At 51.4% G+C, this 22,695-nt stretch overlaps 1 protein-coding gene across 2 annotated transcripts in view; it reads left to right on the top strand.

Moving 5' to 3' along the window:
* Positions 1 to 22,695, top strand: part of LOC113266820 (small G protein signaling modulator 1) — an 87,051-nt gene that overhangs the window by 47,422 nt on the left and 16,934 nt on the right. The window contains exons 12-20 of one of the 2 annotated variants that reach the window (XM_048221569.2): positions 114 to 246; positions 4,481 to 4,645; positions 6,518 to 6,656; positions 9,020 to 9,084; positions 11,017 to 11,162; positions 14,523 to 14,651; positions 19,060 to 19,242; positions 20,516 to 20,584; positions 21,944 to 22,534. In XM_048221569.2, the coding sequence (XP_048077526.1) occupies positions 114 to 246; positions 4,481 to 4,645; positions 6,518 to 6,656; positions 9,020 to 9,084; positions 11,017 to 11,162; positions 14,523 to 14,651; positions 19,060 to 19,242; positions 20,516 to 20,584; positions 21,944 to 22,534 (1,620 nt within the window). The remainder of the gene's footprint in view (positions 1 to 113; positions 247 to 4,480; positions 4,646 to 6,517; positions 6,657 to 9,019; positions 9,085 to 11,016; positions 11,163 to 14,522; positions 14,652 to 19,059; positions 19,243 to 20,515; positions 20,585 to 21,943; positions 22,535 to 22,695) is intronic. The other variant, XM_048221568.2, reaches the window with a different exon arrangement.

Below are 22,695 nucleotides of genomic sequence, written 5' to 3'. Positions count from 1 at the left end.
GGATCCTTAAGTGGCTTTGTGGGCACATACTCACCCCACTGAAACCCTCAGGCTGTGCAGATTGTGGGGACAGGTGTATCCCAAGGACTGTGCAATGGGACACGTTCTTTCAGGGCAAAGTATTTCCCAAACTGCGCAAGCGAAGCCCTCAGGGTTCCGCCGAGTCCACGTGTTCAGACAAGGAAGACGACGAGGCCACAGATTATGTGTTCAGGATCATCTACCCCGGCATGCGGTCTGAATTCGGTAAGCTGCCCCGTCTCCGGGCCCCCTGGATCCAGCTGTTAGCCGATCATGAAAATGATTCCAGGTGTTTGGAACTAGAGGACAAGTGGTCTGGACTCTGGGGCCAGCAAGGGGACCAGAAACCAGGAAGTTAGGATCTCGGCTTCCCCCCAAATGAGAACCGTGAGCTACTTAGCTTCATAAAGACGCACCTGACCAGGAGGTGGCCTGGGCTAGTGGCCGTGGGCTCTGGAATCCTGGTTGACCTGGGGCAAGTCAATTCACCCTCCGTGTCTTGGTTTCCCCATCTGCAAAATGGGGATATTCAGAGCACCTGCGTCATAGGGCCCTTGTGGGGATTAAACGAGATAAGGCTCTTGGCACAGAACACGTACATTTTAGCTGCTGTTACACTGTTTTGCTTTTACCTGTCTCTGTTGTCAGGATTCAATGAGGTAAAGAGGTGATCACTGTAGAATAAAGCCCCGCACACAGTAGGCCCTTAATGAATGACAGTGGAAACAACGGAGGGGAAGCCAAGCCCTGGGAGCACACGAGACGCTAATGTATGTCCGACGCTTTGCACGGCGGCTGCCCTGGTGTAGACGCTTGGTTAACGCAGACCGTTACTGTCAAGGTCATCGTTACCACGGGGTTATCATGAGGATTAAGCGAGCTAATGTTTGAAAAGTTCTCCGAAAGAGGCCTGGCATCTATTAAGCACCGTATGGATGCCTGGTCAACAACTCAATATTAAGTTGTAGGTTCCTTCTGTCTACCCCATTTTATTTGACCTTTGGTGGCCCTATTGTTCCATTTGATGGATAATGGCTCTGAGCCTCCGTTTGCTTTAGTGACCGCGGCCGGGCCGTGAGAGGCTCTTTTGAAAGCAGATGTCCTTCCTGGCAAGGGTGGGCTAACCGTGCCAGACCACTTCATGCTCCAGCTCTCATCCAGCACGGAGTTGGATCTGGGGTGTGGGGCCGGCTTGGCGGTAAGCTCTTACGTTGCTTGGGTTAGCCTCTAATCTTTACTCATGTATTCATTCCTCATGGCCAGTTAGGATCAAAGCTTCATGTTTCTGTGCCATCAAGAGCCATGGAGTGTCCTGAAGTGTTCATCACTACATCTGTTCCTACCCAGGAGCAGGGTCTGGAACCCTCCAGCCTGTTGGCCATACCACGACTCTCACAGCCCCATCAGAGAGCTGATTGATCAGAGGGGCCCGATGCCCCAGGCCTGCCTTCCCAGGAAACTCTGCACAGGGGTTCATCCAACAAATAATGTGTAGGCACGTGCTGGGAGCCAGGCTGGGTGCTGGATGTCTTACTTGGGGGCGGTCCATGTTAGTGTGCCACGGTTCTGCCTAGGTCAGCAGAAGAGACATGGGCTGTGCCCACCCACACCCCTCCGTGCCTGTCGCTCTGCAGCCAGCTCCCATCCTTAGAGTCTCTCTGCCTGAGAGTCCCTTCTGCCCGTGGGTGGGGCGGGGTGGAGGTGTCTGGAATCAGTGCCTCCCTGGAGCAGTCCTCAGCCAAGGATGGACAGGAGTTGGTGTATCAGTGTCGCAGCTCCCTCGCCCCCCACCCTGGTGAGAAAGCTCTGGCCTGTGTGTTCTACACATCTCCCAGAGCCCCCCACCACACCCCCCTGGGAGATTGAGCACCAGTTGCCCATGGTGGTCACCTGAGTGGTAACCCTTTGCTCTGCCTTCTCGTGTCGCTTCACCTCTCTCCTACCCCTGCTTCTTGGAAACATCTCCCAAATATGCCCCTGGGACTCGAGTTCTTGCCTGGCTCTGAGGAAACCCCAGTGAACTCCGTTCAGCTAGAACACAGCTTCTCGATGGTAGCACCACTGACATTGTAGACGGAATAATTCTTGGTGGTTGCTGGGAGGGGGACATCGCATGCCTTGAAGGATGTTGAGCAGTAATCCTGCTCTCCACCCCCACCACACCCAACTGCCTAGTAGCAGATCTGCCCCCGCCTCCGCCACCAAGTGGTGACAACCAGAAATGTCCCCAGGTACTGCCAGCTGTCCTCTGGGAGCAAAATCGCCCTCGGCTGAGAAAAGCACACATCCCTGTGTTCACCTCTGCCCCTGCAGTGTGGCCAAGTGACTTGCCCTCTCCAGGCCTCATTTCCTTGTGTGTAGGATGGGGGGGAACAGCACCTCCCCAGCCAGGATCCTATTCTGAGAAGTTGGTGTGATGATGCATCAGACACCTAAAGTGAAATGCTTGACGGATGCTCAGTGAGTCAAAGTAGTACCATGTGTGGAGCGCCACTGTGTGCCAAGCCTGCCTTTGTCCCTCCCGTGTAGTATCTAAATTAATCCTCACCATGGCCCTCCAGGGCAGGCACCAGTGTCCTCACCAACCCGTTTTACAGAAGGGAAAGCTGAGGCACAGAACGGTCCAGAGTTGCACAGGTAATCCTCGGCATGGTTGGACTTTACACCCAGGTGCCCTGGCTCCAGAGCTTGTGCCTCTCACAACCACTCCTTGCAGATTGTTTTGACATATTGTAGTCTCACCCGCTTCATCCCCAAGCTCCAATTCAGCCCCACATGGCAATGGCGCCCCATCCTTGGTCTATTTTTTCCAGGGGCCTGAGCCTCCCAGAGCTAACGCAAGCAGTCATGTGTGGTTTTCAGAATCTTTGAGAACAAGGACGTCCTTTCTGAAGAAGGGCCTACATCAGAAATGGGCAAACTCCTTCCTGTGGTCCAAATTCGGCCCCCTGCCTACTTTTGTAAATAAAGTTTTATTGGAACACAGCCCCGCCCATTCATATCCATATTGTGTGTGGCTGCTCTCACACCGCAGCAGCGGAGTGGGAGTGTTGTGACAGAGACCGTATGGTCCACAAAGCCAAAAATAGTTACTCTCTGGCCCTTTATAGAAAAAGTTTGCAGATGCCTGCCTCAAATAATAAGAGAGAAGAGTTTGGCCCTGTGGGAGGGATGAGGGGCCATAAATGGTTCTAAACCCCCTCTCAGTGTCTTCCTGCCTCTGTCTCCACCACCCGGTCTGTGTGCACAGAGGAGGCAAAGACAAGTTCTGAACCATGGAGACAGGCTCAGAGTCAGAGGAGGGCATTTTCAGACTCCTGTGTTGCTGAGACTGTCTGTACCATCTGGTGTGGTAGGCGTGAGCCACATGTGGCTCCCGAGCACTTGAAATGCAACGAGTTCGAAGAGAGATGTGCCTTAAGTGTAAAAGACACCCTGCATTCTGGAGACTTCGGAGCAACAACAGGAAAGAATGTAAAATATCTCATCAGCAATGTTATATTGACTCTGTGCTAAAATGGTAACATTAGGGATACACTAGGTCAAACAGAATATACTGTTGAAATTGATTTCATCTGTTTCTTTCCCCCCTTTTAGTGTGGCTACTAGAAACTTCTAAAATAAGCTGGTGGCTCAGGGTAGATTCCTATCGAACAGAGCTGGCCTAGGGCAGGGTTGACATATTGGATGAATAATTGTGTGTTGGGGGGGGGCTCTTGTCCATTATAGGATGGCGAGCAGCATCCCTGGTCTCTACCCACTGGATAGATGCCAGTAGCATCTAGCAAATTCTCAGGTTGCGACAACAAATGTCTCCAGACATCGCCACATGTCCTTGAGGGGCCAGAATTGCCCCAGTTGAGAACTGCTGGTCTAGACAGAGCATGGATGGTGTTGAGGGGGGTTATCGGTCAGGAGAGTGTGAAAAGGGTCTTGGGGTCTGATGCCCTGGGTCGGAATCCCAGCTGCACTGTTTGTTTGCTGGGTGGTCTTGGGCATGATGCTTCCATCTGTGCCTCAGTTCCCAAATCTGTAAAAGGGGATAATAATAATAATAATATTTGCTCTCAGTAAGTGATAGCTGTCGTTAGCTGAAAGAGAAAGGGGACCTCGGTCAGAAAGAGCTGTTATGCCAGTTACCACCTGCGGGGGCTGTGGATGGTTCAGTAGTGTTGCCATTCTGAGCCTCAGTTTCCACTCTGCAGAATGGGAGGAGAGATGCGTCTCCCACAGGGGCATTAAGGGTGATAAAGCAATCCCTGTACAGCAGCCGGCACACAGTAGGGCATTTTATAAACATCAGCATTCTTTCTTCCTCGAAGCCAACACAGTACATGGTAGCTGTGCAGAGCCGGGCAGGGGGGAGGTCAAGCTCCGAGGAGGGGGTTCTTTGGCTATTTCAGGGTTCTGCAACCTCAGACATTTCATTTCACTGATGCTTTTTGTTTTGTGTCTCAAGTTGCTTCTGACCCTCTGGGCAGCCCTGCCCCCGGCTCCGCGAGCCCCGCCTGGACGGTGGTTCCTGCCGGCCGGTCTGTGCTGGTGGTGGCCAGAGGCGGTCAGTGGGCGCGAGCCAGATGGGACGCCACCTTCCCCATGTTGGGCCGGAAACAGCAGCCCCCCAGTAATGTCTGGGCTCCTCCCACGCCTGGGGCTGGGTGCTGGCCACCTCCGCCATGTTGTCATTTGAGTCGTGGTCCCCAGGATGAGGGAAGCCGGAGACAAACGGATGCTCTCACGCTGTCCAGCCTCCACGTGGCAGAATGCAGCTTGGAGTATTGCGGGGTCCATAGGGAAGGGGTCCGCTGCTGATGCTGGTGGAGTGTGAGATGCTGGAGCCGGGGCCGAGGCATACTGGCCACAGCCTGCTGAAGCTGATCAATGCTTCCCTGAGATTGGCGGAGAACGGGGGATGCTTTTCTAGAACATTTTACAGGGGCTCACTGGTCTTTCTTGGCCAGCTCATCAGTGAGTCAGCTTGGGGAGGAGCTTTCTGCACTAACAGTGGCTAGGGCTGGGCCCTGTCAGCTACTGAGCTCTGATGACAAGTGGCCCTGGGTCCATAACTTCCCCAGCCTCGCAGCCCAAGGGAAGAGGCCAGGGATTACCAGTCATCCTTGAGGGGGCAGGGCCTGTGGGACAGATGTGCACCCTTCTCAATCTCCTAGGTCAGGACTTGGCAAACCAGGGCCCAGGGGCCGGAGCCAAGCTCATGCAGTGCGACCCATGAGCTAAGAATGGTTTTTACATTTTTTTAATGATAGAAAAAAATCAAAAGAAGAGTAATATTTGTGACCTGTAAAAATACGAAACTCAGATTTCAGTGTCCTTAAATAAATAAATAAATATTGGAACATAGCCATGCTCACGTGTTTGCAGCTTGTGGATGGCTGTGTTTGCACGATGATGGCAAAGTTGAGTGGCTATGATCGCGGCCAAATGGTTCACGAGCCCTAAAAATGTTTACTGCCTGGCCCTTGACGGAAAATGTTTCCCGAGCCCTGTCCTAGAGAAAACAAAATGTTTGCACCTGTCTGGAACTGCCAGGAGGCCAGGAAGTTAGTGATAGAAATTGTAATGTGTGAGTCACCGTTGTGTCTGTCATGCGGCTCTGCAGATGGGGCGGTTTCCATGGAGCTGGCAGGGAAGGCGGTGAGGGACACTCCAAGTGCTGCATCCTGGGGCCATGTGATCACAAGTCACCAGTGTCCGTGTTAGGAGATCAGTCATGCTCTCTTGGTTCTCGAACGTGGCTGCTGTTATCAAAATTTTTTTGGATATACAGACATAAGGGCTGTATCTCCAGGAGGTTTAAATTCAGTAGGTCAGGGGTGGGATACAGGCATGGCTTTTTAAGAAGCCCCCCCCCCACATGATTCTGGGTGGGGGTTGCCCACCTGTTTGAGACCTATTGATGGAAGAGCCATATGGCTCAGGATGATGGACAGTGCAGGTGGCCTCATCAGCAGGAGCTCCATTGGGTCCCTCGTCCTTGGCGCCCTGCCTCATCTGTTGAGTTAGGCTCCCTTCTGTCTCCCCAGTAGACTCTGTCTTCCAGAGAGTCTGTCTCTGGGGACTCGGGACTATGAGCCGTCCCCAGAAGCCTCCAGCAGGCTCCTCTTCCTTCTTGTCAGCCTCCTGTGAGGACGCTTGAATGACAACATGGTGAGGCTCGGCCTCCTGCTCTGGGACTGGGTCTGTCCCTCTTGTCTCTCTCTCCTCCCCCCACGCCCCACTTCTTCCTCTCTCTTCAGCTCTCATCAGCTCTGCCTGTCTGCTGAGGGCCCCAAATCTTGGTGGTGGTTTTCCCTGGATCAGGTGGGCTCACAGTTCTGGTTCAGATAATGATTGGGGTCGCTGTCTCTGACTGTCACATTCAGGGTCTTTCCCTGTCCCTGTGCTGGCCTAGGGGTGAGCTGGTTGCTTTGGGATGAGCTTTCTGTGACCCGCATAGGCTTAACCGGGGCTCTTGCTCCGACCCTCCTGTCCACCACAGTCCCGCAGGACCTGATGGATGTCTCCGTGAGCAACCTACCACCCCTTTGGCAACCCAGCCCCCGGAAATCCTCCTGCTCACCCTGTTCACAGAGTGGCCTGGCCGATGGTGGCTCATCCAATGGCTGCAACCATGAGAGGTATGAGGGGCTTAATCTGTGGGTGGAGGGTGTGGAAGGATTTGCCAAAGATTGGTAGATACCCATGTCTTGCCCAGCACTGAATTCAGAAGAGAAACATAAGCTATGAGATCATCGAGGTCTGGGTTAAATCCTAGCCTCATGAAGTCCTGGCTTCATTACATGTATCAGTCAGGATAACCAAGGTTATGTTGCAGTAACAAACAGTCCTGGAATCTCAATGGCTTAGTACAACAGAGGTTGATTTATCATGCGTACTGTGTGTCTATCATGGGTCAGCTGGGGGCTCTGCTTGCACCACATTCAAGGGCCTGGCTGATGGAGCCACACCTTCTGGAATATTCCCAGTCGCAGTGACGGAGGGAAAGGTAGGTCTGGGGTGCCTGAAGGACAATGAAATGCTCCACCCTGAGAGCACCACATACTCTTTCTGCTCACGCCTCATTGACCCCATCCACAACATTCCAGGAAGCGCAGCCCTATCATGCTCCTAGAAGGCGGAAACTAGCAATACTACTCGCTGCCAACCACCCATGCCTCCATTTGCTCCTCCGCCGAATGGGGATACGAATGCTTGCTTTGCATAGCTATTGTAAGGACAAATCAGATACTGGTCTAACGTGGCCAGCACGTGGTACCCAGCCCCTGGAAATGTTCAATTAAGTGACGCTTCTTATTTTATTGGATAAAGTTAGACCCCCCCAGATCATCTATCTCCTGGCCCACAGATCTCGTGTGTCTTCAGGGCTGCTCAGTGCAATAATGAGACTGGTCTTGTTTCCCACCAAACCCGCCTGGCCTGGCTGGGGAGAGTGGAACCCCTTTTTCCATGCCAGGCCCCTGGCCCCATGGGTGGTCCCGTCTTTAGCCATAGGAGCTTAAGGGGTGGGAGCTGGCATCACACTCTTGCAGTCATCCAGGGCCTGGTTTCAGCACGTGGTCCAGACCTGCAGCAGCATCCTGGGGCAGATCTCAGTCCGTCTTGCCAGACCTACTGAAGCAGAATCTGCATTTCACTGGATCCTAAGATCGTGTGTGCACTTTTCAGTTTGAGAAGCTTTCCTGTAATCAGAGAGTCTCCCACGTTTGTGTGCATCAGAATCACCAGCGGGAGGTGATACTGGTTCCCAGACAACTTCCTCAGGGGCCCCGATTGAGTCGGTCTGTGCGGGGCCCAGGAATCCACACATTGGAGAAATCCCAAGTGATTCTTGGGCTGTGGTCCAGGGGCCACTGAAAAATGATGTTGTAACCTAGTATCCCCTCTCGTGGCATCTGCTTCCACACCTGGAGTGACGGGGAGTTCACCACCTTTCACAAGCCAAGTCCCCTGTGGGACAGCTGTCCATGTGGTGCTGTTCTTAGGTAAACTGAGCAAGCCTGAGCCCCACCAACTTGAGGGTACAACGAGGGTGATTTTAATGTTTAATGCCTTCATGTGTGTAACTGGAACACCTTAGCCATGCCCCCATTCCTGTCTTGTTGAGTTTTCCTGAGTGTCCCCAGGATGTCCTGAGAAAAAAATATGCAGATATTCCTCCACTCTGTTCTCTGTGAGGATGCAGTCCCATCAGCAGTCCTTGATTTCCCCAACAGTACTGGGGCCTTACTCCCCTCTTCTCTTTCAGCCAAAACAGCCCCCCCCCCAAATTCCCATGCAAGGAGAAGCTCTGAGGCGTCACCTCCTTTGCAACAGCCAGACTCTGAGTCCCAGTTCGGCTCAGTTTGGTTTAGCTGGGTCACTTCAGAAGTCCGAACTCTTTCTACAAGTGACAGAAACCCACTGCAGACTGGTTCAAATACAGAAGAAAATCTCAGCAGAACTGAGGAGTCTAGAGGTGCAGTGACTTCAGGCATGGTTGGTTCCAGACGCTCAGAACACAAATGTCTCTGTTTCTTCACCTCTTGTCTCTGGCTGCCTCCGTGATGGTTTCATTCTCAGGCAGGCCCTTCCTACGCAGTGGCAGAAATGGATCCCAGCAGCCACTGCCCTACACCCTCTGGCTTAGGAACTTGAGCAGAGAAAAGAGTGTGTATCTCCCCGTAGTTCCAACAAAAGTCCCAGGGCTCGTTCTCATTGGCTCAGGTTGGATCACATGACCACGTCTTACCCAATGCCTGTGCCTCCAGCCTGAGTCCTGCACGGGGTCGAATCAGCCCCATGCAAACCACAGAGAGTTGGGGAGAGAGTGACCCCAAAGCTGATAGGAGAAGTGGACGAATGGGTAGAAACAGTAGTCCCCCCAGAGTCCCCTTGGCTGGTTGGTTTTAATCTGCCCCCTCCAGGTAACGGGCTTCACTCCTCCAGGAAACGTGGGCTCTGTGTGGTCTTTTCTAAGTGTCCCCTCTTCCTCCCCCTGCAGGGCACCGCTGAAGCTCCTCTGTGACAACATGAAGTACCAGATCCTTTCCAGAGCCTTCTATGGATGTGCGTACTGGCCTTTTTTGCCACTGTGGTCTACGGGCACGTTGATCGAATGCCTGTTGTATGGCATCAGTATTGGGGGAAGGAGCCCGGCTCTGGCACGTGAACCTCGGCTCCCCTAGTTCCTGGATGTGTCTAGTTTTAGTGAAGTTACGCAGACTTCTCGGAGCCTGAACTCCCTCCACCAGGGACTGGGCATAAGTTTTATCTCTAGAGAGGGCAGCCAACGATGGGGCTCCTCGTGGGAGGGGTTTGGTTGGTCACCGTTGCATCCCCAGTGCCTGCCTTAGAGGGTTTGTTCTCAGAATTAAAAGAGAAGCCTGTATAAAGCCCCTAGCACCCAGCATTCCATGTCATGGGTGCTCAGCGAAAGTCCGTTCCCCTCACCTGTGGGCAGAAGAAGAAGAGTAAGGAGAAGTTAAAAATTAAAGCTTAAATACACGTATTCTGATTATTTCCAGTTAGCATATGAGGAAGCTAAGGCACAAGGAGGCAGAGTGACTTGTCCAAGGTCACACCGCTAATGCAGGACAGAGCTGGGACTCAAACCTAGGCCTGCCTGACCTCAAAGGCTGTTTTGTTTGTTTTCCTTCACTCTGCTGTGTTGATTCTTAGCACGTTTTATTTTCCCAGCCTCCCAGCCTAGATGAGGGAGATAAATCATGTGTATTGTCAGGGATTCTAGAAAAGTGTTAATATATCCTGCGTAGGCCTGGGGAATAGCAGGACCAGCCGTGTGCCCGAGCGCCTGGAGGGGCAGGGAGAGCGTGAGCTCCCAAGAGCAAGGATTTTTGCGTGTTCTGTTATCACCCATCCCCAGTGCCTAATGCAGGGCCTGGCGTGGAGCAGGCCCTGGACGAGTATTTAGGGGACCCAAATGGAAGAGCTTCCTGGAGGAAGGGTTGGGGGTCGAGAGGGATCTCGAACAATGTTATCGCATTCAATGGCTCGTCCCTGGTGGTGGTTAAGAGCCCAGGTTCTGGTGCTGTGCAGCTTGTGATCAAATCCCAACTCTGCACTTCCTAGCAGTGTGACCTGGGCAGGAGACAGAAGCAGTCTGTGCCTCGGTTTCCCCGTCTATAATGTGGAGAAGATAGGAGTACCTGTTTCATATGGTTGTCATGAGAATTTAGTGAGTTAAGTATGTGAGCTCTGGGCAGCTCCCTGGCACATAGCGCGTGCTTGTGTAAGTGTTAGTCACTCCCTCCTCCTCCCCCTCCTCTTTCCCCCTTCCCCTTCCCCCTCCCCCTCCTCCTCCTCATTACTGGTAGGGGCCTGTCCTCAGGCCCCAGAAGGGTCCTCTCTGGGCGTTGATAAGGGAGAGTCAGAGGGCGGGGACACAGGCCGAGCAAACACACTCTGGCATTTGCTGAGTGCCTCTTGTGTACCAGGCACTGTGCCCTCCAGGTGCCCAGGGCAGAGCAAGTAAGGGGCAGCAGGTTAGTGGGTATCCCTTTAAGAGTGCAGAGCCATCTCTGAAAGCAAACCAGGTACATCTCCCAGGGCCTTCTTTATCCAGCTGCACTTTGCACAAGATTCGTCCACCTCTGCCATTCTCCTCCCTTGGGACAGATTGGAGGCACCCAGAGGCACAGCGAGCCTGTGGGGTCACTTACCACCTCCTTCCTGCCGCCCCTTCCCGGCCTCCTGCCCATGGATTAAATACCTTGGCTTCTGGCAGAAATAATGTCACCCTGGCCCAGGCCAAGAAAGGTGATCGGACGTCTCCAGGCTCACCCAACTATTAAGCAGTCAGGCCAGCAAGGGATTTTGCCCCTCAGAGCCCCTTCCTCGCCTGGAAGAAAGGGATGGTGGGACTTTCTAGGTCATGAGGGTTCACTGGGATTGCGGGCGGGGCAGTGCTTTGAGATCCATGAGACAAGGCAAGGTGGGTTGGGTGGTGGATGATGGCCCTTTCCCTCCCTCTCTCTCCAGGGCTTGCCTACTGCAGACACCTGTCCACCGTGAGGACCCACCTGTCAGCCCTGGTCAATCACATGATCGTGTCTCCAGACTCGCCCTGTGATGCTGGGCACGGGCTGACGGCCAGGATCTGGGAGCAGTACCTTCAGGACAGCACAGTAAGGCTTGGCCTGGCTCGATCTGCAGTGGGGCAGACAGAGCCTGTGGGGGGACCGTCTGGTTATCTGAGCAGTAGACCCACCTGCTTGTGAGGACTCGAGGCTGTTATGACACCTTTGGGTTCTGTATACCCAACGCAAAGGCCCTTCCCTTCTTGAGAGTTCCAAGACCCACAGCCCACTTCTGCCTGTAAGGGTGAGGATCAAGGAGGATGGAAAGTACATATTCTTGTCTAGAAGGAGTAAGAATGAATCCGTCACCAAGCATTTATTAAGCACCAGCTGTATGCTCAGTGGTGCAAGAGGTGCTTTAAGTCCCCAGCAGGAAGGAACTTACAGCACAGTTTCTTAGAGTGACGGAGGTAGCGAAGTCAGAGGAGGCAGCTGGGCCAAGGAATGCCATGCCCGCCACGTGCCCCTGTGCCTCAGGGCCAGAGAATCCTCCCATTAGATATTTCACCCGGAGACAGATTTCTAAGATTTTCTTATCAGAAGGCAAATGTCCCCGCAAGGAAGGTGTTTACGTTTGAAAAAAGCTTCACAGTCGGAGAGTTTGGGAAACAAGATGAGTCAACTTTTCTGTACCCTGCAGCACTTCCTAGAACTTTGGCTAGGCTGATACACTTGCCAGTCTCAGGAAACTGGGGGTGGGTGGGATGGGGGGGGAGCATATGGAACAATCCCTCAAATGTGTGGGACCACAGGGACCTTTGTTGGAAAAGTACCACCATGGCTGGTGTGGAAGGCAGAATCGATTTTGATAGACACTAGTCTCACTGCCGCCAGCAGCAGGCTTTCAGAAGAGAGACCTGATTTCTCCACGCAGGATGAACGCGGTGGCTCAGTCCACTGGGTGCCTTCCCACCCGGGCCCTGGGGAGGGCCTGGCTTCGCCACGCTGGGGAAAGGTGCTATCCTGTGTATTCATTTGGGAATGCTGGGGGACTCTGGGAGAAACAAACTGGTTCCCAAACCTGGACAAACAGAAGGGTTATTTGACATTTCTTTTTGCCAAAATTAGCTGTTTTTCTAAACAACAGGAGGAATGCCTGCTTACTGGGACAACTCAAACAAGGAAGAATGCAGGTGTATAAAACGAAAATTGTTTAGGTACCTTCTTTCTGCCACAATGCGTTCGTTCTGATCGCCTGAGTTAATGAATAGTGTCAGTTATGTAGACACCCTGACGTATATTTCCGGTGCTTATACATTCATAGATACGTCTACCTAGATATGTCTGTAATTCTTATTTTTTTTAAATAAGGTGACGTTATATTTGTATTTTAAGCAAGAATTTCAGTTTATATCAAAGACGTCTTTCAGATCTGTAGGTGAAGTCCTAAATGCTAGCACCTTAACACCTCACAGATGAGTAGCCCATAATTTATTCAAATCTTCCCCTAATGATAGACAACGGGGCTCTTTCTCTTTTTAAAAACTATTTCAAACAGTGCTCCAGTCAGCATCTTTATAAGCACATACCATTCTGCCTAGTGCTTTTATTTCAGGGGTAGATTCCTAGAAATTGATTGATACGCATTTAAAATTTAAATAGATATGCCAGCTTACTTTCTCAAAAAAGTCGCAGTGTTCATAATCCCCGGGGGCCTGGGAGAGTGCACATTTCCTGAGGAATCCGAAAGATTTAGAGACTTCTGGGCTCCACTCCAGTGTTACTGATTTAGCATCTCTGGGAGTGGAGCCCAAGAATTTATATTTTTTGGAAGTTCCCCCAAACGCTTCAGTGATCTCCCCAGTTTGGCAGGTACTAGTCTAAGGACAAGTTGGTTGCAAAAATAAATTAGTCAAAAATGAAAATTTTTCGTCTAACACTTTTGCAGTCCTTTCACAAATGGGCCGTATTTTTACCCTTCTTGGTTGCATTGTTGTATTAGGGTGGACTGAGCTGCAGTATAACAAATGTCCCCACTTTTTCAGTTGCTTGACATCATGGGGTGTATTTCTCGCTCGCTGAGGAGTCCTAGGTGGGCATTCCTGGCGAGTGGGCATCTGCCCTCCCTCCAGAGGGTCAGGGGTCTTTCATTCTCATGGCCCCACCATCCTCCAGGGTCTTAGGAGAGGGGAAATGCAGAGTCTGAAGGGAGTACCCCTGCTCCTTCAAAGCCATGGCCTGGTAATGGCTTATAGCACATCCTGCCACATCCCATTGGCCAGCACCTCATCACATGGCCACACCTAACTGCAAGGAAGGCTGGGAAATGGAGTCCAGCTGTGGGCTCCAGGACCCAAGCAGGTGGCTTTTTGATGAAGAGTTTACAGCCCCAGACACAAATAGTTCTCAGATTTTTAAGCAGCTTTGACAAGGCTGTCTGCAGAATACAAGTTAAAATTTCCAACAAAGACAAAAGAGTGGCTGGTTTTGCCATTGTGGTTGGGTACATCTAAGACGTGCATTAAGATGTAAAATCAGTGGGACGCCTGGCTGGCTCAGTCAGAAGAACATGTGACTCTTGATCTCAGGGTTGTGAGTTCAAGCCCCATGCTGGGCATTGAGCTTACTTTAAAAAATGTCACATATGCTTGTAATTTTGGAATGTAAAGAGATAGGAGGAAACAGAACCCTACTACCCTTCAGAGTAGCTTTCTAGTAGTCATTGGTACTTTCCATACACACACACACACACACACACACACACACACACACACACAGATACACAAACATGAACAGATAGGACCTACTGGTCGCCCAGCGTGACTAATTATAACTGCAAAGTCTTTGCCTGAAAATGAATTTTTGAAAAGAGAGTAAATCCGTTGGACAATACAGCAAACAGTTGTTAAAGTCGTCCTAGTGTGCACAGGAGTCATAGTGCATGAAGAACCAGCTGGAAATGTCCATTTGGGGTTTGATTTGCTTTTAAGCAATTTTCTTTGAGCTGAGTCAAGATTAATAACTTTGAGCTCATGCTGCCATATCGACACAATGCACAACATGGACTAAAAATTCAGTAGAAATGTTCGTTCATTCTATACTGACCTTTTGGGATTTTTTGCAAAAAATGGGTTCACACTAGATATGTTCCGCCTCTTGGGGTTTTTTTCCACCTAACAATACACTTTGAACATCTTTTTGTGTAAGTTCTCACGGATGCGCGTCCTGCCCTTTCTCCTCCTGCCCTTTCGACGTGGTGTTCCCATGTAGGGATCCGTTGTTCCTCCGTCAGCGGGCAGTTGGGGGTTTTCCCATATGATGCCAGGATGGCTGTCCCGGTACACACAGCTTTGCTTATTCACAGCATGATCTCTAAAGGCCAGGTCTGAGAAATAGGGCTGCCAGGTCACGGAGCCCTCCTTCTGGTTTTCTGTTGATCAACCCTTTACTTCCTGCCACCTACCACAGAGCTACGAGGAACGGGAGCTGCTACGTCTCATCTACTATGGCGGCATCCAGCCAGAGATCCGCAAGGCCGTGTGGCCCTTCCTCCTGGGCCACTACCAGTTCGGGATGACAGAGGCAGAAAGGAAGGAGGTTGGTTGCCCCTGATGGGCAGTGGGGTCTTTGGCAGCAAAAGGTGGGGCTGGGGGTGCTCTGGTTTCATGCTGGACCAAGATGGGGCAGGGGAACGTGGGAGAGCCAGGAAACCCCAGGGTGGGGCTGTCCGGTAGAAATACAATGCAAGCCACAGATGCCATTGCTTAAAATTTTATTTTGGGAGATAATTATAGATTCACATAGTTACAAGAAATAATGCAGAAGGGTCTCGTGTATGCTTTATCTAATTTCTCCCAATGGTAGCATCTTACAAAACTATAATACAGTATCACAACCAGGGCATTGACGTGTGTGGTGTGTGTGTGTGTGTGTGTGTGTGTGTGTGTGTGTGTATCACCACCCCAGTCAACATACTGAACACTTCCGGTGCTACCAGGGTCCTCGTGTTACCCTTTTTGAGCCCCACCTCCCGGCCTAACACTTGGCAACCACCAGTCTGTTCCTCCTTCCTGCAATTTTGTCATTTGGACGATGTTGTAGAAATGGGATCATGTCGTATCTAACCTTTTGGGATTGACCTTTTCACTCAGCGTAATCCCCTGGCAGTCTGTCCTTTCTATGGCCAAGAGTTCCGTGGTGTTCCACGGCCTGGGTGAATCACAGTTTGACTATCCATCTGTTGGCAGATAGGTGGGTTTTGTCCTGGTTTGGGCTATTACAAAGAAAGCTGCAGTGAACATTCGTGTTTTCGTGGGAGTGTAAGTCATCATTAAACGCTCAAGGGTACAATGCTGGGACGCACACTATGCATGCGTAGTTTTGGAAGAAACTGTCAAGCTTCTGCAGCGGCTGAGCTGTGTTCTCTTCCCACCCGCAATATCCGAGTGAGCCACACCTGCACCCTCCCTGGAGTTTTGGTCTCGTTGCTGTTTTTTTACGTTAGCCACTCAGACAGGTGTCAAGGAGGTTTCATTGTGGTTTTAATTTGCATTTCCCAAATGGCCAGTGACAGTGAACATCTTTGCACACGCTTACTTGCCATCTGGGTATCTTTGGTGAGGTGTCTGCTCACGTCGTTTGTCCATTCTCTATCTGAATTGTTTGGGTTTTTACTGTTGTATTCGGGAGTTCTTTATACACTCCAGGTATTCCTTCTCTGTTGGATAAATGGTTTGCAAGTATTTTCTCCCAGTCTGTGTCTTGTCTTTTCATCCTCTTAATGGGGCTTTTGCAGAGCAAATGTCTAAATTTTTTATGAGGTTTAGTTTACCAATTTTTCCTCATGTACATTGAGCTTTTGGTGTTGAGTCTAAGAACGTTTTGCTTAGTTAGCCCTAGATTCCGAAGATTTTCTCCTATATTTCTTTTCTCAAAGTTTTATAGTTGCACGTGTTACGTTTAGGTCTGTGATCCATTTTGAGTTCCTTTGTGTATACAGGGAGTGGTTGAGGTCGGGGTTCATTTTTTGCCTTTGATGTCCAGCGGCTTCAGCCCCATTCGACAGAAAGGCCATCCTTCCTGCACTGAACTGCTTTTGTGCCCCCGTCAGCAATCAGTTGGGCCCGTTAGTGTGGATCCCCGTTCCGTTGCATTGATCTAATGCTACCCTGCTGTGAGTCGTCTCCAGCTGATAGCACACCTACGTTGATCCTGAGTGTTCGGTTAATGCTTTAGTAGTCCTGTTTTGGAAAGTAGAAAGAACCAGATGCCCATAAATATTTTTGCAAATGATAAGTTCACAAGCAGTTGCAAAAACTGTGACAAAGAGGTCCTGCCGTACCCAATGGAAGCATCGCCTAGAACAGTAGCTCATTATCAAAACCGGGACGTTAGCGTGGGCGCCATAGTGCTCGCTTGACTACAGGCCTCACTAGGACTTCACCAGCTTCTGCAGTAGCTCGTGTGTGCACACGCGTGTGTGTGTGCGTGTGTGTGTATGGGTAGGTCTGTATCATTTCATCAAGGTGAAAGTAATTTTAATAATACATTTTATTTAACCCAACATACCCAATATATTACCATTTCAGCCTGTAGTCAATATAAAAATTATTGAGAGATTCTGCATTCTTTTATTCATACTAAGTTCTTTTTTTTTTTTAGAGATTTTTTTTTTAAAGATTTGATTTATTTATTTGACAGAGAGAGACAGCCGGCGAGAGAGGGAACACAAGCAGGGGGAGTGGGAGAGGAAGAAGCAGGCTTCCTAGCGGAGAAGCCTGGTGTGGGGCTCGATCCCAGAACGCGGGGATCACGCCCTGAGCCGAAGGCAGACGCTTAACGACTGCGCCACCCAGGCGCCCCATATTCATACTCAGTTCGTAAAACCTGGTGGTATTTTACATTCCACATCCATGGACCACCTGTGCTATTATATATTTGTCAGTAAGTTGACTCACTATGTATATAGCTTATTTATTTATTTATTTATTTATTTATTTATCTTTTAAGATTTTATTTATTTATTTGACAGAGAGAGAGAGACAGCCAGCGAGAGAGAGAACACAAGCAGGGGGAGTGGGAGAGGAAGAAGCAGGCTCCCAGTGGACGAGCCTGATGTGGGGCTCAATCCCAGAACGCTGGGATCACGCCCTGAGCCGAAGGCAGACGCTTAATGACTGCACCACCCAGGTGTCCCTGTATATAGCTTATTTAAAAAGATATTTGGTATGCCTGCCATCAATGGAAAACTGACGCGACTTGGTGTAATAGAAGGAAACCATAGAAATAAATAGGATATGACAAAAGGATATAATTCAGTTCCACGCAGATGCCGTAGCCTGCCTGAGACCAGCTCTCTCTTTGTCAGGAAGCGGGTTTCTGAAGTGTGATAGGAGGTGTTCAAGACACTGTAGCACCAGGCTGACCTTCCCCGTAATCTGAAAAGTTAAAGGGGAGCTGAAAATAGAAATCACACCGTGATTCCATATGATAAGACCACATGCCAGTGAACTGTCTGAAATCGTCTCGGAAATAGCGGGAGGCCCCCGCCACACTTCACCCCTTGCCTGCTGGGCTCCCGGTGAACAGGAATAGCGTTCTGGGGTGCCAGGCCCTGTGCTTGGGACCGAGGACCCAGCGATGCGTTAGACGAGGTCCCTGCCAGGTTAGGGGGGTCATGCAGAGTCCAGTGGAGGCAAACCCAGGGGTTGAAGAGCTCATAGGAGGCACCACGGCCAGGCAGAAGGCGACCTGCTCACTTTCCAGGCAAGGGGGGTGAGGAAGGGCCTCTAGAAAGAGGGCCAGCCAGAGCAAAGCCCAAGGGGAGACTCGTGCATAACGCGGTATGTGTGTGTTATCTGTGTGGGTTTGTGTGGGGAGGGGCGGGAAGAGCATGGTGGACATGGTGGCTGGCACATAAAGGACAGGAGGGTCGGGGTGACAGTGAGAGGTGGGGCTGAGGAGGAAAAAAGAGGAGGCTGCTGAGGGGTAAACGCATAGGAGGGGCCAGGCTGGGACAAGCAGGCACCAGGAAGGAGGCTGCTGGGGTCGTCCTGGTGCAGGGTCATGGAAACCTAGCCTAGAAAGGCAGTGGGAATGGGGAGGTATGCTGGGACGAATCTTCTGGAAGTCTGTGGGAGGGAGGACAGGCCTTTGGGCAGGGTGGACCCTGAGTCTCTCTCTGGAAGCCCTGAATAACTAAAGGATTCCCCACTCCTCCCAGCCTGGACACGGAGCAAGCTCCCTGCCCTCTCTCTTCACACCCCTCCACACCCTTACTTAGATCAGCCTGTCTGCCCCGACTTGTGCCCAGAGGCCGGGCTGATTCAGAGCCTCAGTTACCCGGGCCATGTATCAGGAACAAGGCCAGCTACCCTCCCATCTGCCGACATGCCACAAGGGAAATGCTTGAAATCTGTAGTCCTCCTGTAAGTCCAATGCAGGAGTAAAGGGAGAGGTCAGTTTTGTTCATCTTTGTATCCTCGGCACCTGGCCCCGCACTGGGCACGTGGGAGGCCCTCAGTAAATGTGTGTGTGTGGGGGGGGGTGGACGGGTGGTGGAGTGGGGCCTCCTACTCAGCTTCTTTCCCCTGTGCCTAGCGTGGTACCTAGCACATTGTAGGTGCCTCCCGAATTAGGGGTGAATGAGTGAATGAGGAAGGAGAGAAGGTAATAAGAAAGGAAAGAAACAGTCCTCTCACTTCAGTACGCCCTGGGCTTAGTATGCTCCCTGGCTCCACGGATATTTGAATGTGTGAATGAATGAATGAAGGAATGAATGAATGAATGAAGAGGAGGGAGGAAGGGAACATTGAAAGAAAGACGCAGCCTCGCGCACGTTTGTGTATCCCCAGGGCCCAGCCAGTGCCCTGAACATAGTGGGTGTCCGTTGGATGTCCATGACATCTGGGGTGTCTCTGGGGCTCAGGGTCCCAGGTCGGAGCTGGCGTCCTCGTCTGGCTTGGGCTGGCTCTCCCCAGGGCTGACCTTGTCTCTGCCCCGGCAGGTGGACGAGCAGATTCACGCGTGCTATGCGCAGACCATGGCCGAATGGCTGGGCTGTGAGGCGATCGTGCGGCAGAGGGAGCGGGAGTCCCACGCGGCTGCCTTGGCCAAATGCTCGTCAGGGGCCAGCCTGGACAGCCACCTGCACCGGATGATGCACAGGGACTCTACCATCAGCAATGAGGTGATGGGCGGCACCCATCTGGGAGCACGGGGGTGGGGGAGGGGCGGTAAAGGCCAGGATCTGCTCCGTGTAGCTCTTGTAGGGACGGTGACGGCTGTCTGGAGCCGTCACCCCTAGCATGTGGGTGGGAGGTGACCTTGGAGTTCGAGAGACCTGCATTGGAATCCAGCCTCACCATTTCCTGGCTGTGGGGCCTCCAGCAAGCACCTTTACTTCCGGGCCTCAATTTCCACATCTGTAAAAGGGGAACACCCACTGGCATAGGGGAGGTTTGTGTGCAGCTCACGTGAGATCGTGCATACAAAGCGCCTGGCACAGCGCTCGACTTTTCACGTATTCGGCACATGCGCACTAGGCACCGCGTCCTGGAATGTAGGGAACGCTCCCGTGGCCACGTCAGACCTCTCCGCCCTCACAGAAGCGCCAGCTCGGCAGCCCAAAGAAGGAGCTGAGAACAAGGTTAATTCTCTTCCCCAGCGAGGCACACTCATCGGGTTGCCAGCAGTCACGCTGCACAGCATAGCAAGCGACCACCAAAGTCAGTGGCTTCTGACAGTGAGCCCTGAGCGCGTCCTCGTGGGTCTGGCTCAGCGGAGCACTTCTGAGCGGGGCTGGCAGGGCTCACTCTTGCCCGCTGTCAGCGCCTGGTCCGCTAAAAGGTTTCTTGATCTTCGCTGGGCTCTCTGCCATGTCTGGGGTGACTGGGCTGTGCCCCACATGTCCCATCCTCCAGCAGGCCGAGCTGGGCATGTTCTCATAGTGAACGCAGATCACAGACAAAGTGGAGATACACGAGGGCTGGTTAAATGTCTGCCCTGGCGAGGTTGCTCACATCCCCCGGCTGCCGCAGGTCCCAGGGCCAAGCCTCGCAGCCGAGTAGGCAGGAATGAGAATTTCTAGGGCAAAAGCATGTAGACAGAGGAATAAGAAAAAATCAGGCCATTAGTGCCAACCAGTCACTGGGAGTTGAACTTAAATAGTAGCCAGAAGTCTCAAGTACAGGGCAGTTAAAGGTAGGGTTTTGCTGTTGCAGGAGTGGGAACTGGGGTCCCCTGGCTGCTGTGTGGCCCTGAGGCTCCAGGGAACAGAGGGATTCCCCCCCACACCCCCTCACTCTCATTGTACAGATAGGAGGCTGAGGCCCTGAAGGGACCTGCCCAAGTCAGGAATAGAGATGAGGCCACACTTACAGAATCCCTGCCCGAGCTGAGAGCAGGGCCCCAAAGCCGGGATACAGCCTCACCCCTGCTCTCTCGGCCCCTTTTTCTATCAGTCCTCCCAGAGCTGCAGTTCCGGCCACCAGCATGTCCGCCTGCAGAGTGACTCCAGCAGCAGCACACAGGTGACCTTCCAGAGGCCCTGCCCCTTCCCCATCCTCCCCTTCCCCCACTCACCCTCTCCCCTCCAACCTGGAGTAAAGGGATGGGAGGTCCATCATCTATAGGTCACCTAGGGTTTATTTGTTTTAGCTTTTCATGCTAGCATTAAAAATGGAGTTTTTAGGCACACAAGTAATATATTAATCTCTTCTCCCTGTAAAAAATTAAAATATTGCAGAGAAAGCTAAATTTGGCTTTGATCATTCCTAATACCCACTTGCCCTCCCTAGAAATAGCATCATTTTGCTGTGTGTGCTGTCAGACCCTACTGATTGCCTGTACGTACACAGAAATATGTACACGGTATATAGAGGACATATTGCAATGTTTGGTAATTTTTGAAAATTTCTACATAAATGCCATCGTGTGTGTTGGCCCGCAGCTTTCCATTTTATTCAGTGAAATGTTAACTCATCTCACTTGATATTAAATGAAAAAGCAAAGCACCCAAAATAGGCATACTATGTCACTTCTTGCATACAAAGAGGAAATATTAATATTAATATACCTATTTTCAAAAACAATGGATGAATAAGCCAGAAACGAATCAGAATGGTTGCCTGCAGGAGTCAGGGGAGGGCTCAGGAAAAGAAGCTACATTTCCCTGAATAGCCCTTGTTTCCTAGTTCCAACTTTGGAGTTAGGTACTTTTTTTTTTTTTTTTTTTGCATAATTTAAAACAGTTGAATCTAGAAGAAATTTTGAAAAACCAAAAACGTGATTTTAACAGCAAATCAGATTGGTGACATAAACACACAGAGAAGAAATACTTTGTGTTCCCTTGGAACATGGTCCTACATCCTTGATAGAATCTGACCTCAGGACACAAAGAACCACAGAACAATCTTTGAGATGTATCCTGGAGGCTTTTCCATGGTAGTTCATACATTATTGAGCTACTTTTGAAAATTAATCCGTAACAGCCAAGCACGTGGATATACTATGCTGTTTTTAGCCTGTTCCTTCTGTTTTTAACTAATGTTTTGCTTTAAAAACTATGTGCCTATCATTTTGTGTGATGAAAGTTACGCTCCTTGCCACATGAATTCCCTAGTACTCTCTCCTCAGGCAATTTCAGTGCTTCCTTATTTCTGGATTATTCTATGCATTTCCATGCAATAGGTCACTTTTTTATTTTTCACAACGGGAGCTTGTATCATACCTGGTTCCACCCCATCCTTTTCCCCGACTGTATAGTATTCCACGTGCATGTTCCGTATTTGAACCAGTCCCCCACTGATGAATATTTAGGCTGCTGCTGGAACCAGGCCACAGGGGACATCCTCTATCTGTCTGTCTGTTTTTGTGCACCTTGTCTTCAGGTGTTTGAGTCTGTGGACGAAGTGGAGCAAGTCGAGGCAGAAGGCAGGTTGGAGGAGAAACAGCCCAAGATCCCCAATGGGAACCTGGTGAATGGCACCTGTTCCCCGGACTCTGGCCATCCCTCCTCCCACAACTTCTCCTCGGGCCTCTCGGAGCACTCGGAGCCCAGCCTGAGCACAGAAGACAGTGTCATGGACGCCCAGCGGAATGCCCCCCTAGTGCTTCGGCCTGGGGACAGCAGCGTGGAGGACGGGCAGAGCAGTGAGGCCACCACCTCCCGGGACGAGGCCCCCCGCGAGGAGCTGGCCGTGCAGGACAGCCTGGAGAGTGACCTCCTCGCCAACGAGAGCATGGACGAGTTCATGTCCCTCACCAGCAGCATGGACGTGGCCCTGCCCGAGAAGGAGGGGACTGCCATGGAGGGCTGGGGGGGCGGCGAGGTGGAGAAGCACAGCCAGGTGGACAGTGAGGACAACCTCTCAGAAGAGCCCGAGATGGAAAGTCTCTTCCCCGCCCTGGCTTCTCTGGCCGTGGCCACTTCTGCTAACAACGAGGCATCCCCCGTGTCCTCCAGCGGCGTCACTTACTCTGTAAGTCGCCAGGATTCTCCTCCACTCCATGTTCTAACCTAACAGCTGCGGGAGGGTGGGCATGTCCCACGAGCCTCAGTTTCCCAGCACGACCTCTGCTCTGTTACATTTTCCCCGGCGCAGAGGCTGCACTGGAAAAGCCCCTTTGGGAAGGAAGACAA

Source organism: Ursus arctos, unplaced genomic scaffold (assembly GCF_023065955.2).
Source record: "Ursus arctos isolate Adak ecotype North America unplaced genomic scaffold, UrsArc2.0 scaffold_34, whole genome shotgun sequence".
Classification (NCBI taxonomy): domain Eukaryota; kingdom Metazoa; phylum Chordata; class Mammalia; order Carnivora; family Ursidae; genus Ursus; species Ursus arctos.
The sequence above is the reverse complement of the archived record's forward strand: the minus strand, read 5'-3'. Positions and strand labels throughout refer to the sequence as shown.